Here is a 13,008-nt window from a genome sequence, read left to right as displayed (position 1 = left end):
ATAATTAAGATGACACTCAAAGTATAATGTCGAAGTTTACTTTGTTTTATCAAGAAAAAAGTTTAGCGCATGTCTTATAGGACTAATTAACCAGGGTACTACGAGCCCTCAGATAGTACTCAGTTTTGCTTTAAAATTCCCACAAATAAGTTATATAATTCCGCGACTCAATCTCTGGTTGTCCTATAGGATGCATCAATCTTTCTAAACTTTTTTTTCTTTATAAACTTAATACTCTATTAATGAGTGGAAATTCTTACTTTCTTTGCTGCTGCTTCTTCGTTTACTCCATGCGAAGTGGAAAGAGTAGCTAAAAGTAGTAGAGATAAGAGATAAAGCTTGGATCCCATGTTTTAGATGTGGAGTTGAAATAAACTAGCTAGGGTTAATTACATGCAAAGCCCTATTTATAGCTAGACACATTATTCGATCAATTAGAACAAATTAAATCATGGTTTTATGTCATTTTATTTATATTTTTTCTTAATGTTTGCATAGGGATGCATGCGTATACCTAGTCAAGCTCTCTCTAAGCTAATATATATGAAATTATTCCTATATATAATATGACCATTTCCGCTATTTTACACTATAATTAATTATTCTTAAGGTGCAATTGATTAAGTAATATGTATTATAAGGTTTTGATCGCGAAATCTAGAAGCCATTTCTTTTATGAAAATTTCAACCCTTGGAGTTGTTACTCAAAAAACTTTAGTTCCTTATCGGTAAATATGAGTGTATTAGTGGATATATATTTTAGTAGAAGGTGTACTAAATCACTAAATAATTTGAATATATTAGTAAACATATTGGTAATATATATTTTTTTCTCATCTAGTTATTGTAATATATGCACATACGTACAGGAGTAGTTTAATTTGTTAAGTGGGATAGCATGATCACAGCTAATTATGATTTGGCCGAAAATATTATGTTTACTTGGTCAAACATATTTTGTGTGTAAGTTATGATGGAAAATAATGTAGAAATAGATCTTCATTAAGTTCTAGGATTAACTAGAATTATTCTGAATTGGGTTACTCTAGAATAATTCATTTTGAACAGAACAACTACTAGAAATGCGGGAATTGGAGTTATTGATTAATTTATTCCCCCAAAAAATTATGTTTATAAGAATTAAGATCACAATTAATTATAAGATACCTCTTTATGTTGATTGAGTAAGAGATTAATTTATGTACGAGTTAGTTTAGAGAATATATATGCTCGAATATGCTTATATTTTTCAAAGTAGAATGGTTCAATTACTTGATCTGGATGTTATTCAAACGGATGAGAGAGTATGCAGTTGAAATTAATTAACAACTATTTTTGACAGGTTCTGATCGGGGAACAAATATTATTAGAATTAATATATGAAAACCTTAATTTGTGAAAAAAAGAATAAATTGTTAAATGTTGTTAATGTTTAGGTGGTCAATGTTGTTAATGTTTCTTTTCTTTTTTCTTCTTCTTCTTCTTCTTTATCAGGCCATAGCTAGCTAGGAATGCTTAAAGTAATGAGAATGTAAAGTGTGGCAATATTGTATGTTTTGGTTCTTTAATACAATTCAAGTTTGTTTAGCTCCTACTTAAGATAAATAGAGGGATTAGAAAGTGGTGAATTCTCAATGCCCAGTGTGCACCAAAGCAACGTAGTTTTGGTTGCAACCAAATTCCACAAACTATTATTTTCTACCTTTATTTCATACAACCAAACTCAAAACACACTTAGTTTTCCGAACAAAATTAAACAAAATACACTCATTTTTTATTCGTTCGACGACATATAAAGTTGCGTAGAAATCACGAACTACGGTTCGAACCGCAATAGGTATCCTGACCTAATAGTGTAATTTATCCTTTAGTAAACTGAGTTGTTACAATAGAGAGCGCTGAAGAGATCTTGACGGTTCATATGACAACACTTTTCAAATCGCCAGTATTTGCTATATAGTGGGAACACTTCTATCTCTTAGCGTTGTCAAAAAACGGCCATTATAATGAAAATTTTTTGTGGTGTAATTTGATTATCTTTAATGAACTTAATAGATAATGAAATTGGTCAATTTAATATATTATAATTTGGAGGTTGTTGCCATAGTGTTTTTTTTTCCTTTTTTTTTCTTTTTTTTTGGTTTTAGTAGCGCCTTTTTATAAAAATCAAATTTGATAATGGGCCGATAATGGGCTGGGCTAGTGTCAAGGTCTAGTCACGGCCCAAAAAGAGGCCCGTCGATAATTATTTAATCACACCAATTTAAAATTTTTTAAAATGTATGCAATAGAACCTCAAATGCTAAAAATTACCAACTAATTTCTTATATTTGCTTATCTCTCAAAAAAAAAATTCTTATATTTGCTTAAATTTAACTGGTTTTGAGAGGAAATTGGGTCAAACTCAAAAAATTCACTTCAAAAATTCGGATCTTAAATTTGAATTGCACATACCAAAACTTTAGTTAAGTTCAATTTGAACAATTTGGGGCTCATTGGGGTCTCTAAGTCTAAGTTAATTACCTCAATAATTTCAATCTAGTAAGTAAGAATTTTTAATTAAACACTATAATCATAAGATTGAATGTAATAATTCATAGTTTCCAATCTATCATTTGTATGCATGAAAATTGTATAGCATTCATAGTATTATTTTGGGAAAACTTCAAATACCGCCCCTGGTTTCGCACTTTTTCACTTAAGTACCATGTGGTTTAAAGTATATCAATTTAGGACCCTGTAGTTTCGCACTTTCTCACTTTAGTACCCTGTGGTTTAATGTGCATCAATTTAGTATCTTGTGGTTTTATTTTTCTCTATTCGTCGGTTCCTCTGTTAATATTTTGTTAAATTATATACAACAAACTTCAGATACCCTATCTAAGTTTATCGAATATTTACTTTAGTATCCTTTAGTTTTAACTTTGTCACTGATTTTTTTTCCTCTGTTAATATTTCATTAAATTATATACAAAAAACTTCAAATACCCTACCTAGGTTTATCGAATATTCACTTTAGTACCCTTTAATGTTAACTTTGTCACTGATTTAACGAAAAAAAATTAGTGAAATGGATAATAAAAAAAAAATGAAATCATAGGGTACTAATGTTAGAAAGTGCGAAACCACAGGGGCTGACTTGATACAATTTAAATCACAGAGTACTAAAGTGGGAAAGTGTGAAACCACGATGGGGTATTTGAGCTTACCCTATTATTTTAGTCAATTTGTTCTTATTCAATTTGTCTCTTTCTAATTTTCAAAATCAATCAAAGAAATTTAATAAAAATTGACAATTCTATGAAATTCTAACCTACTTTTCTAGGTGAAAAAGGCACTTTTTCTATAGCCTTTGATGATGTCCCCATTATATTACACTATATTAAAGAGTTCAAACCAATTCAAAAGTATTTTAACGCGGTAGTTGACGAAACTTTTCACGTAACAAATAGTTTAGAATACACGTTTATATCCAATAAGAAGTTAATATCATATTCAACGATTAAATTATTTGTTATCATAAAATAAATCATCTTCGTGAAATTTGATATACTAGTGAATCATGAATATATATGCATGCAATATTAAATTTATAATTATATGAAAATATTTATACTAAATATCTTATTTCAACACAGAAATAGATTCTTAAGTTGTTCTAATCAACATATTAATTTTGTTTTTTTAAAAAAAATCCCTTGTTTTAATATACGAGGTCAAAGAGCTACTACAAATGACAATTTTTAAGGTGTCTTAATTAAAAAGTTTTTTTTTCTGAGCGTACAAATTAATCACAATATTTTACACTGTTAAATAAATTTATACAACGCACGTACCATTAAAGTTGACGTTACATATAAGGCTTCAAAAAAAAAAAAAAAAATGAAATAAACGCATGCATTGAAAATTAAAAGCGTCCCCATGCACTTTTTGTGAAGGATCGTCCGCATAGTTCGTTTGACCATGCCGCGTGTTCGATGCGTCCGCATGATTTTGACCCGTGCGTACGTTCGTTTCGCCACGCACCGTCCACAAATATAAATATTTAATTAGTTGTAACTTAAAACTTTTTAAATATCAAAATTACACAATAAAAAAAAAAAAAAACAGTGTAGAAACAAATAACAAAGTATTACCATTGGTGGACTTGCTTTGGACACTCTTATATTAATTAATGTGTGAAAAAAATTTAATAATTTTTAATAAAATTAATACAAAAAGTGAGAAACTTTAGCTTTTATTGCCCTGCTGCGTAATAAATAGCAGAATTATTATAAAGAGAAAACTTCAAAATACCATTCATGTGGTTTCGTGCTTTCTCACTTTAGTACCTATGGTTTAAAATGTATTACTTTTAGTATCCAGTGTTTTCATTTTTCTCTTTTCGTTATCACCTTCGTTAATTCTTTTGTTTTTTTTTTTTTTTTTTTTTTTGAGAGATAGATAGCACGCTACCCGCTTCGTTTATTTTATTTAGAAATAAACTTAGCTATAAATGTGAATCAACTAGGATTCGAACTTGGGTCTCGGGTACCAACCATCAAGCCTTTTGCCACTTGCTCTAGGGACGGTCGGTAATTCTTTTGTTATATCAGTGATAAAGTTAAAACCACAGAGTACTAAAGAAAAAAAAATTCAATAAACTATATATAGGGTACTAATTAAAGTTAATATTCAATAAATCATAGGTTGAGTATCTGAAGTTTTTTGTATATAATCTGATGGAAAGAGAAAGATAAGACCACGAGATACTAAAGCAATGCACTTTAAACTCCAGAATATTAAATTAAAAAAGTGAAAAATCGTAAGGGTGGTATTTAAAGTTTACGGCCTTATCATAATTTTATCAAAAATTTTACTTCAATCGGCATCTATTTCAATCTGAACTTCACTTTCATTGAAACAATCTTAAAATTGTATGAACGATGAATGCGACCACCTCTTGTTGGAAACCATCATCAATTTTTTTTAATTTTTTGAAAATAAAATTACAAGTTAAAACAGAAGCAGAATAAGAAAACTAAAATATGCTCCCACTGTGGTCAGAGTCCAAATTCCTCGGTCAAAGTTGGACCTTTGACCTTACTGCCCCGATCACCACCGTCCAAAATCAACGATGATGCGAGCTCACCGTTCCAATTCGTCAAAGTGGTCAGCAGACACGTGGCATCCAATGGTTGGTTGCATTGAGCTTAAAACTTTGCATTAATTATTTTACTTACAAACAACAATATTTACCTTTTTTTAGAAACAAATTATCTTGCATAAAAATATAAATAGAGCTTGTAATTTCTATTTAGGCTTAATTATACTTTATTATTCTGTATTTTAGTATTATTTTTATTTACTACAATGTATTATTTTTTTTAAAGGCACTAATTGTATTTCTATATTTTATCAAACAACACTGTATTTTAGATGGATTTTTTTTTTTCTACCTTGAAAAAAATTATTTTCTTATAGATATTATTGAACTAATTTTTTTTCATCAATCTCTACATTACTGTTAATAAATTTATTATTTTAAATAAAATCTAATAATTTTATTAAGAGCTACTAATTAAATAGTAGAAAAAAATGTAAAATGAATCTCATAATAGATAATAGACTAATTTAAAGCTTCTATCAAATTATTTACAATTATTATTATTATCAGTTTAAACTTTTTATATCAAAATGAGTTGAATATTATACTACCACCTTTAACTAGTATTTTTTTTTTAACTGCTTTTATATGAATATTATAGTGTAGAAATTTTTTAAAAAATGATAGTTGAGTGGTATTTGTGGAAAAAAAAAAAAAGAGTACAATATAGAAAATAAATTTCTTTATAAAATATAGTGTAGTATAATATAATTAAAAAAATTAGGTGACTAAAAAAAGTTATTACCTTATAAAATAATCTTATTTTAGTTTATTTTAACAAAATGGAATGTGAGAACAGTTATAGAATATATAGAATAATATATAAAATGTGTAATTTTTTTTATATTTGAAAAGTAAAATAACGAAAAATTGTAAAATTCAATAAAGAAAAAGAAAAAAAAAATCCCGCGCTAGCTGGGGATTTGCTGCTATTTAGTTCGGAACGAGTTATACACCCCTGTCGAATCAGAACACGCCACGTACACCACACGCAAAATCGCACGTGAAAAACCGCTTCGGTGAGCGCGCCACGCACGCCGATCGTCACCCCAACGTGGAAAACGAGTAATCCACAGTAAATAAATAAATATTGTTGCGTGCACCGCGTGTATACATACACTCCATGCACCGCACCTAGTAGTATTTTAATATCTCAAAATTAAATCACAGAGATAGGGCATTATTTCAAATTATGATTAATAGTAGGATAGGGCATTATTTGATTTATAAGAAATCAGCATTTAAGATTTTTTTTTTTGGGGGGGGGGTATGTTGTGTTTTAAATATCATGAAAAGTAGTTAACAAATTAAATTTAATTTTGAGAATCTTATTATAGGATTGGTTTGATTACTCGATTAGTCCGTAGTCATTACGTAGTTTTTAGTTTTAGTTCTTTAGTTTTTATATTTTAACATTTAATGCTTGTTTTAATTTAGTTGTTATTATTAAAAATATTATGCAGTAATGTTTCGTACTGAGTTGACAATTCTATTAAAATTAATAATATTTTTTGCGGCGGAATCGAATCAATTAATATGAAAAAAGATTAAGGATCAAAAGAAAAGTACTAGGTAATAATTGGGAATGAAAAACATGATTAAAATTTATAGAATTTGAAAAATGCGGTGTATAAAATGTACTCATACACCCGGTGCACTCAATAATAGTTACTCACCAAAACGCGGTCCACAAATCCAAATCCAATCGCTATAAAACTGTCCCCATAGATGCTTCTATAAGGACGCTCCCCTCGAACCTCGACCACTCCCAAAACCCTAACGCCCACGCACTTTGCGTCTGTAATTTTCCATATTTTTTGGGTTTTTCTGCAAAATTTCTAGTCCATAGAACTCTTATTTCGCTTCCTCATCCTTATCTCTAAACTCCCCGTAATTTTTTCTTTTTTTTTTTGTATAATTTGTTGTTGTCATTTTGCTATAATATATCGTTGTCACCTCTATCCTTTCGCCTCGTCTCCTCGACAAGTTCCCATTTTTGGACGCTATAATCTGTGGGAGCTCGCGAAATGGGGGGCTCTTGGAGGCGATTTTGAGCCCTACGCTTCGTTTCCGATCGATTTGGGGCAAAATTGAGCTATTTTGGGGGTTATTTGAGGTTGTTTGGGTCGGATTTTATCTGGGTTTGTGGAAATGGGGTTAATTTTGGACGCTTTGATCGAAATCATGAGCAAGCCGAGCTTGGGGAGCGTTTTCATGGAGCTGGCCCCTCTAATGGCCCCGCTGGGGATCGCCGTGCTCGTCGGGGTGTTCCTCGGGTGGGCATGGAGGCCGAGATGGGCGGCGGAGATCGCGAGCGAGGAGAAGGGCGATGTCGGTGGCCGCGGCGAAGCTTCTTCTGCTGCAAAGGAGACGCCTTTGCCGAGCGTGGACTCGGTAAACAATAAGACTCTTGTTGCAGGAAGGTAAGCTGTTTGTGGAAATGCCTCAATGGGTTTTGTTCTTTTAACTCGTGGGATTGCTATAATTGTAACTTTGTTGTTTCGGTTTCTATAGTAGTCAAGTGATGGAGAATGAGAAATTGGTAGTAGATGAGGAGGATTCACAACACCTTTTCCGATTAGTCGAGGAGAGAGATGGCGGGCCCGTGTGGCACAAGATGATGGACAAGTCCTTGCCGAGGATGGGCTACCAAGCTTGGCGGAGAGACCCCGAGGTTCGGATTAGGATGCTTGGAGAGTTATAGGAATTCGCTATATTGCGGTTTTTACCTAATGAGCTTAAAAAGTTGGTACTTTTGGCTTAAATTGTGGTGCTTTTATTTTCGCAGAACGGTCCTCCGCAGTATAGAAGTAGTACTGTGTTTGAGGATGCTACGCCGGAAATTGTGAGGGATTTCTTTTGGGATGATGAGTTTAGAACCAAGAATGGGTGGGATGATATGCTTCTCTACCATGAGACATTGGAGGAGTGCCCGAGAACGGGGACAATGGTAGTTCATTGGGTTCGAAAGGTGAGAATTAGATTGCGTAGCCTTTATCTTATAGTAATGAAATGTTGCGGGGTGCCTTGTAATGGTTGCTTAATTTTGTTGTTTTGTTTGTGCAGTTCCCTTTTTTCTGCAGTGATAGGGAGTATATCATTGGACGGAGGATATGGGAGTCGGAAAGAACATATTACTGTGTAACAAAGGTATATAATTCGAAACTGCCTTATTATCTCTTTATTACCCTCATAGTTCGTATGATTTTGTAATTTTTATGCAACTTACTGAGCATGAGAAAACTATAGACATGATGGATAGAGCTGTATGTAGAAAGTGGTGCTGTATTAAGAAACTAAAATGTTTTGGCGTCCATGAAAACATTCTCCTATACTTGTTAATATCTTTGATATTGTTCATGCTTTTTTCCCTTCTTGATTCAACTTGATGGAATGTTTGTAGTACACTGTATTCCTTAATTGATAACCAGTACTCATCCTTCTAGCTTGAAAGTTAATTTCCAATTCAAAGTATCTCTAATTTGTATCATCAACTAGAAGCAGAGTTTAATGTAAAACACAGATATGATGCTAGTTTAGCTGTATTGACAATGTAATGTAGGAACCTAAAGTATAAGGAAATTAGGTTCTGTGAGGTTATAATGTGCCAAGGAAGATGGTATTTTAAAAGTTATAGGACTTATGTTGTTTTTCAAGTTTAGTGTTGCCTAGAGAATGTGGGACTGATTTGTTTGACTCGTTCATTTCAGATAGTATTATAAGTAAAAGGATTTCATAGTCGCAGAGGTTCTATAGACTAAACGAAAAGGTGTTATGATTGATTATTCGGGTATATGCATGTGTGTTTTCGTTGTGTGGAAATCGTCCACTTTTCATTTTGATCTTTTAAAAATTTTGGAGGTTTTGAAAAAGATACCTCAAATTGGAATTGTGTTCAAACTGTTGAAATGACCAATTACTAAAGTGAAGGAGCCAGGTCACCGCCAAACCATTGAATTCTAGTCGTAAGTCATGGCTGGTGTGGCCTATGGTTGGAATCAGGGAACAAGCTCCTGACTCCCAAAAAAGAAGAAAAAAAAAAAAAAGGAGCCAACCCAAAACCGTTATTTTGAACCTTTTAAGGATCAAAGTCTACATATGTAGCACAAAAAATCTTGTATAAAATTCTATTACTTTGGTTACTTTTTCACATTTAAAGTTTGTACAAACTTTGAAATGGTGTATACACACTTGGGTTTTTCGTCTTTCCGGTGACTATGGGACTTTTCCAGCTTTTTTTTTTTTTTTTTTTTTTTTTTTTTTTTTCCTTTGCACTAGTGTTTTGGTATTTACAAGGGTAGGTAAACACATATTTCATCGGCATCTGGTTACAGCATGCTTTCCTGGGTTGTTTATATAACTTTGCCAACCATTCTCTTGCTTCCACTTTTGACTATTTCCTCCTCTATCCTTTTGAGTAACTTGAAAATTGTTCCCTTCCACTATGACACCTTTAATCCTTTTGCCAATTCTTAGTTTCATTCCTTGCCTTTATGATTTAGATATTTCTTTCTCATCCAATCCCTGCACATATATACTTTTATTTTAGGAATTAGGTGTCTTAGACTCTTAGTTTGGAAACGTGTCGTGTTTTAACTAGCTGTCTTAAACCTTTTTCTGTTAGACTTGCTTTATTGACTTTGTTATGTTGAAAGGTCTTTTAATGTGGCATTTCAAACCTGTTCCTTCATGATTTAGATATTTCTTTCTCACCCAATCCCTGCATATATATACTTTTATTTTAGGAATTAGGTGTCTTAGACTCTTAGTTTGGAAACGTGTCATGTTTCAACTAGCTGTCTTAAACCTTTTTCTGTTAGACTTGCTTTTTTTACTTTGTTATGTTGAAAGGTCTTTTAATGTGGCATTTCAAACCTGTTTACTTTTGTTTGGTCATAGCTACTACGGCCCACTTGTTTTCTGATGTCAAAGCACTCAAATTAGTTTGTCAATGTTCCGCTTCTAATGAGTCCTTTTCTCTAATGCTCTTCTTTCTTGGGTCTATCTTAGCTTCAGCAATTTCATGTAAATCTTGAAATAATTTTAGTTTTTTTTTTTTTTTTTCCCTGATACCTGTATGCATGTACATCTTCATCTTGTACCAGTATTCGCTTGTCAGAAAATTAAAAATATTGCTTGGTATTTATTCAATCTCAGGGCGTACCCAATTCCACCATTCCGCGCCGGAACAAGCCGAGGCGTGTAGACTTGTACTATTCTAGCTGGTGCATTCGCGCAGGTTCGTATTAATTCCTGACCCCTTCTTTCCTTCTTCAACTGTAGAGTTATTGCTTTGGACTGGTATATAAACCATCATAAAGAAACAGCAATTTTGATGCTTGGACGGTCCAAGGATGAAATGATAGACCTAATCTAGGCGATACTCGGGTCCTTTTGAGTGCTCATGTGGCTTAGATTTTGTGCCTGCTTGTGCTTTCAATTGCAACCCCCTCTGGTATCTTTTTAGCGAACAGAATAATTTTGAGATGTTACTGTAGTGGAAAGCTAAAATGAGCTTCTTAGCTCCAAAAATAGAATTTCCAATTTGAAGCTTTTGTTTTTGATACAGAGAGAAGCTATTAGGAGGATTTCGATGAAAAGTTGTCGGTGCTTCTCTTAGTGCCATTATGTAGAGAAAACTATATCGCACAGAACTACACCCTATTATCGCTTGACCAAATAGGTCCTACATAATCATACTTATCTCTCCTACTTTTTGATCTGCAGTCGAGTCAAGAAGAGGGGACGGGCAGAAGACGGCATGCGAGGTGCTTCTGTTCCACCACGAGGACATGGGCATCCCATGGGAGATTGCGAAGCTCGGCGTCCGCCAGGGCATGTGGGGTTGCGTCAGGCGGATCGAGCCTGGACTCCGCGCCTACCAGGCCGCCTGTGCTTCGGGCGAGCCGATCTCGCGCTGCGCTTTCATGGCACAGGTCAACACGAAGTTCGACTCCAAATCCATGGACCTCGAATCCTCGCAAGAAACCACAAGCCAATCCGGTGACATCATAGAAGCCAAGAAGCCGAAGCACTGGGCAGGGAACATTCCCAAGTTCATATTGATCGGCGGGGCTGTGGCCCTTGCGTGTAACCTCGACCACGGCCTTGTGACCAAGGCGGTGATTTTCGGGGTCGCGAGGAGGTTTGCGAACATAGGGAGGAGATTGTGATGAGATTGATGAGAGAGAAAATTGTTTTCTTTGCTAGTATAGTTTCTACCATGGTAGATATCTAAATCCAGTATCTCGGTGATTTGTTCAGATGAATTTACAGAAAAGCTAAAAAAGTAGATGAAAACTGATACATGTGAGGTTAGGATTTAGGAAAGGAAAGAAGTGATCAATTGTTTTGTAAGTGGTATCCCATTTCAAGAAAAAAAATCACAAATATAGTGCTGTTGTATGTAACCTATCCAAAAAATAATAATAATTTGGGCTTAGATCCTATGTGGGCCAAACCAAGAACAGTGAATTTTTTTTTTTTTTTTTTCCCTTCCTTTTTATCAGTTTTCCTCACCTCTGTGAGGAAAACTGTTCTCATTATAGGTTTGTTGTAGCAGTTATCCTCAGATTAATCCCCAGCAAGCATATTGTATTAACAACAGAGCAGATTTTACTTTGGATAGAGATTTTATTAAATGTAGTAGTCATTGTTCATTAGTTCTATTTGATCAGATTAATAAATCTGCATTATTTATAGTAAAAGTGATCCTATTGATACTATATTTTATGATATCATTTCTCATGTTCTATTACTTGATACTGTTTAAGCTCAGCTGATATTGACAGATCTAGTTGTGCTGGTAAAACTGGAGGATGATGCTCACCTACTCTGCTTCAAAGATAATGAATATCAACTGAACTTGTTCTGTCCCTACCAACAAAAATTAGCTCCATAAATAAATCTCATACAACCTCGCACTCTTATAAACTGTTGATAAGAGAACTATTACAAAATCTTAGAACTCAATCATATAAATCATGACCCAAATAATCTAAACAGTGCGGTACAGTTTAAAATCATCACTAATAACTACTACAATAAACCCAATTGCACAAGCCATTCCCCATCCGCCTACACCTAACAAATAAATGTCAGCAACTCTCCACCAGTTCACCACCAAACCGAGACAAATCCACATTAAGAACCATTCTTTTGATTCATGTATCATCTCAACTCATGCTCTGAAACAAAAAAAAAAGATTTTTAATCTCTAATCAATTTAATTAGCCCACTTCTTTAGATAACTTTCCCATGACTTGCAAACCCATACAAATCTTTCCTAACAAATTGGTGTACCAAACTCTCAAAATTCATTCTCAAAATCTTTGCTAAGACCACAAACAACACAATAATAATAATAATAAAACAAGGGACACAGCAATTCCAAGAATTAGCAGAGAATACTAGTTCCTAAGATATCCCACAATTTCAATCCTAGTTTTATCATTTACAGCAACTGTAATGAACCTTTAATACTGCATTTCACAGAATTAGGGGGGGAAGTTTTGAGTAATTCTTACATTCTCCCCAACTCAAACACTGCAATACATATCTTGTATTACAAAAAAAGCCAAATATTATACAATGTGTACAACATTTTCTTTTGATGTAAAAAGAATCATATGAACTGTTTACATAGATATCACATCTTTCCTCATTTATGTTTACAGGCTGATACTAATCTTTTAGATCTACAATCTAACACCATAAATCAAACACAACCCACAGATAGCAGAAGTTTATTTACTAGTTTAATAGTATAATGATGCAACACATCAGAAGACTATGTCAACCTCAGGTCACTTCATTGCATATGCAGTAGTATATACAAAAACTGCAGCAGTAACCACCAATAA

General features: G+C 33.3%; 1 protein-coding gene across 2 annotated transcripts; it reads left to right on the top strand.

The window, feature by feature from the left end:
- On the top strand, positions 6,899-11,752 carry LOC109707289. Of its 2 annotated transcripts, none has more exons than XM_020228454.1 (6): positions 6,899-7,569; positions 7,664-7,820; positions 7,935-8,117; positions 8,213-8,296; positions 10,304-10,385; positions 10,874-11,752. In XM_020228454.1, exons 1-6 carry the CDS (start codon positions 7,298-7,300, stop codon positions 11,317-11,319), a joined length of 1,224 nt encoding a protein of 407 aa, XP_020084043.1. In that variant the 5' UTR covers positions 6,899-7,297; the 3' UTR covers positions 11,320-11,752. The 2 variants fall into 2 exon arrangements, with proteins under 2 accessions (XP_020084043.1, XP_020084042.1); XM_020228453.1 differs by having other exon boundaries at positions 6,901-7,569; positions 7,661-7,820.

This window comes from Ananas comosus, linkage group 3, assembly GCF_001540865.1.
Source record: "Ananas comosus cultivar F153 linkage group 3, ASM154086v1, whole genome shotgun sequence".
NCBI lineage: Eukaryota > Viridiplantae > Streptophyta > Magnoliopsida > Poales > Bromeliaceae > Ananas > Ananas comosus.
This window is presented reverse-complemented; position numbering and strand designations above follow the sequence as displayed.

What these genes read in the sequence shown, in the direction of transcription:
- LOC109707289 (XM_020228453.1), top strand. Translation starts at nt 7,298, where the DNA reads ATGGGGTTAATTTTGGACGCTTTGATCGAAATCATGAGCAAGCCGAGC. An exon ending in CATATTACTGTGTAACAAAG is followed by an intron (nt 8,297 to 10,303) that starts GTATATAATTCG and finishes ATTCAATCTCAG; the next exon opens with GGCGTACCCAATTCCACCAT. An exon ending in TAGCTGGTGCATTCGCGCAG is followed by an intron (nt 10,386 to 10,873) that starts GTTCGTATTAAT and finishes TTTGATCTGCAG; the next exon opens with TCGAGTCAAGAAGAGGGGAC.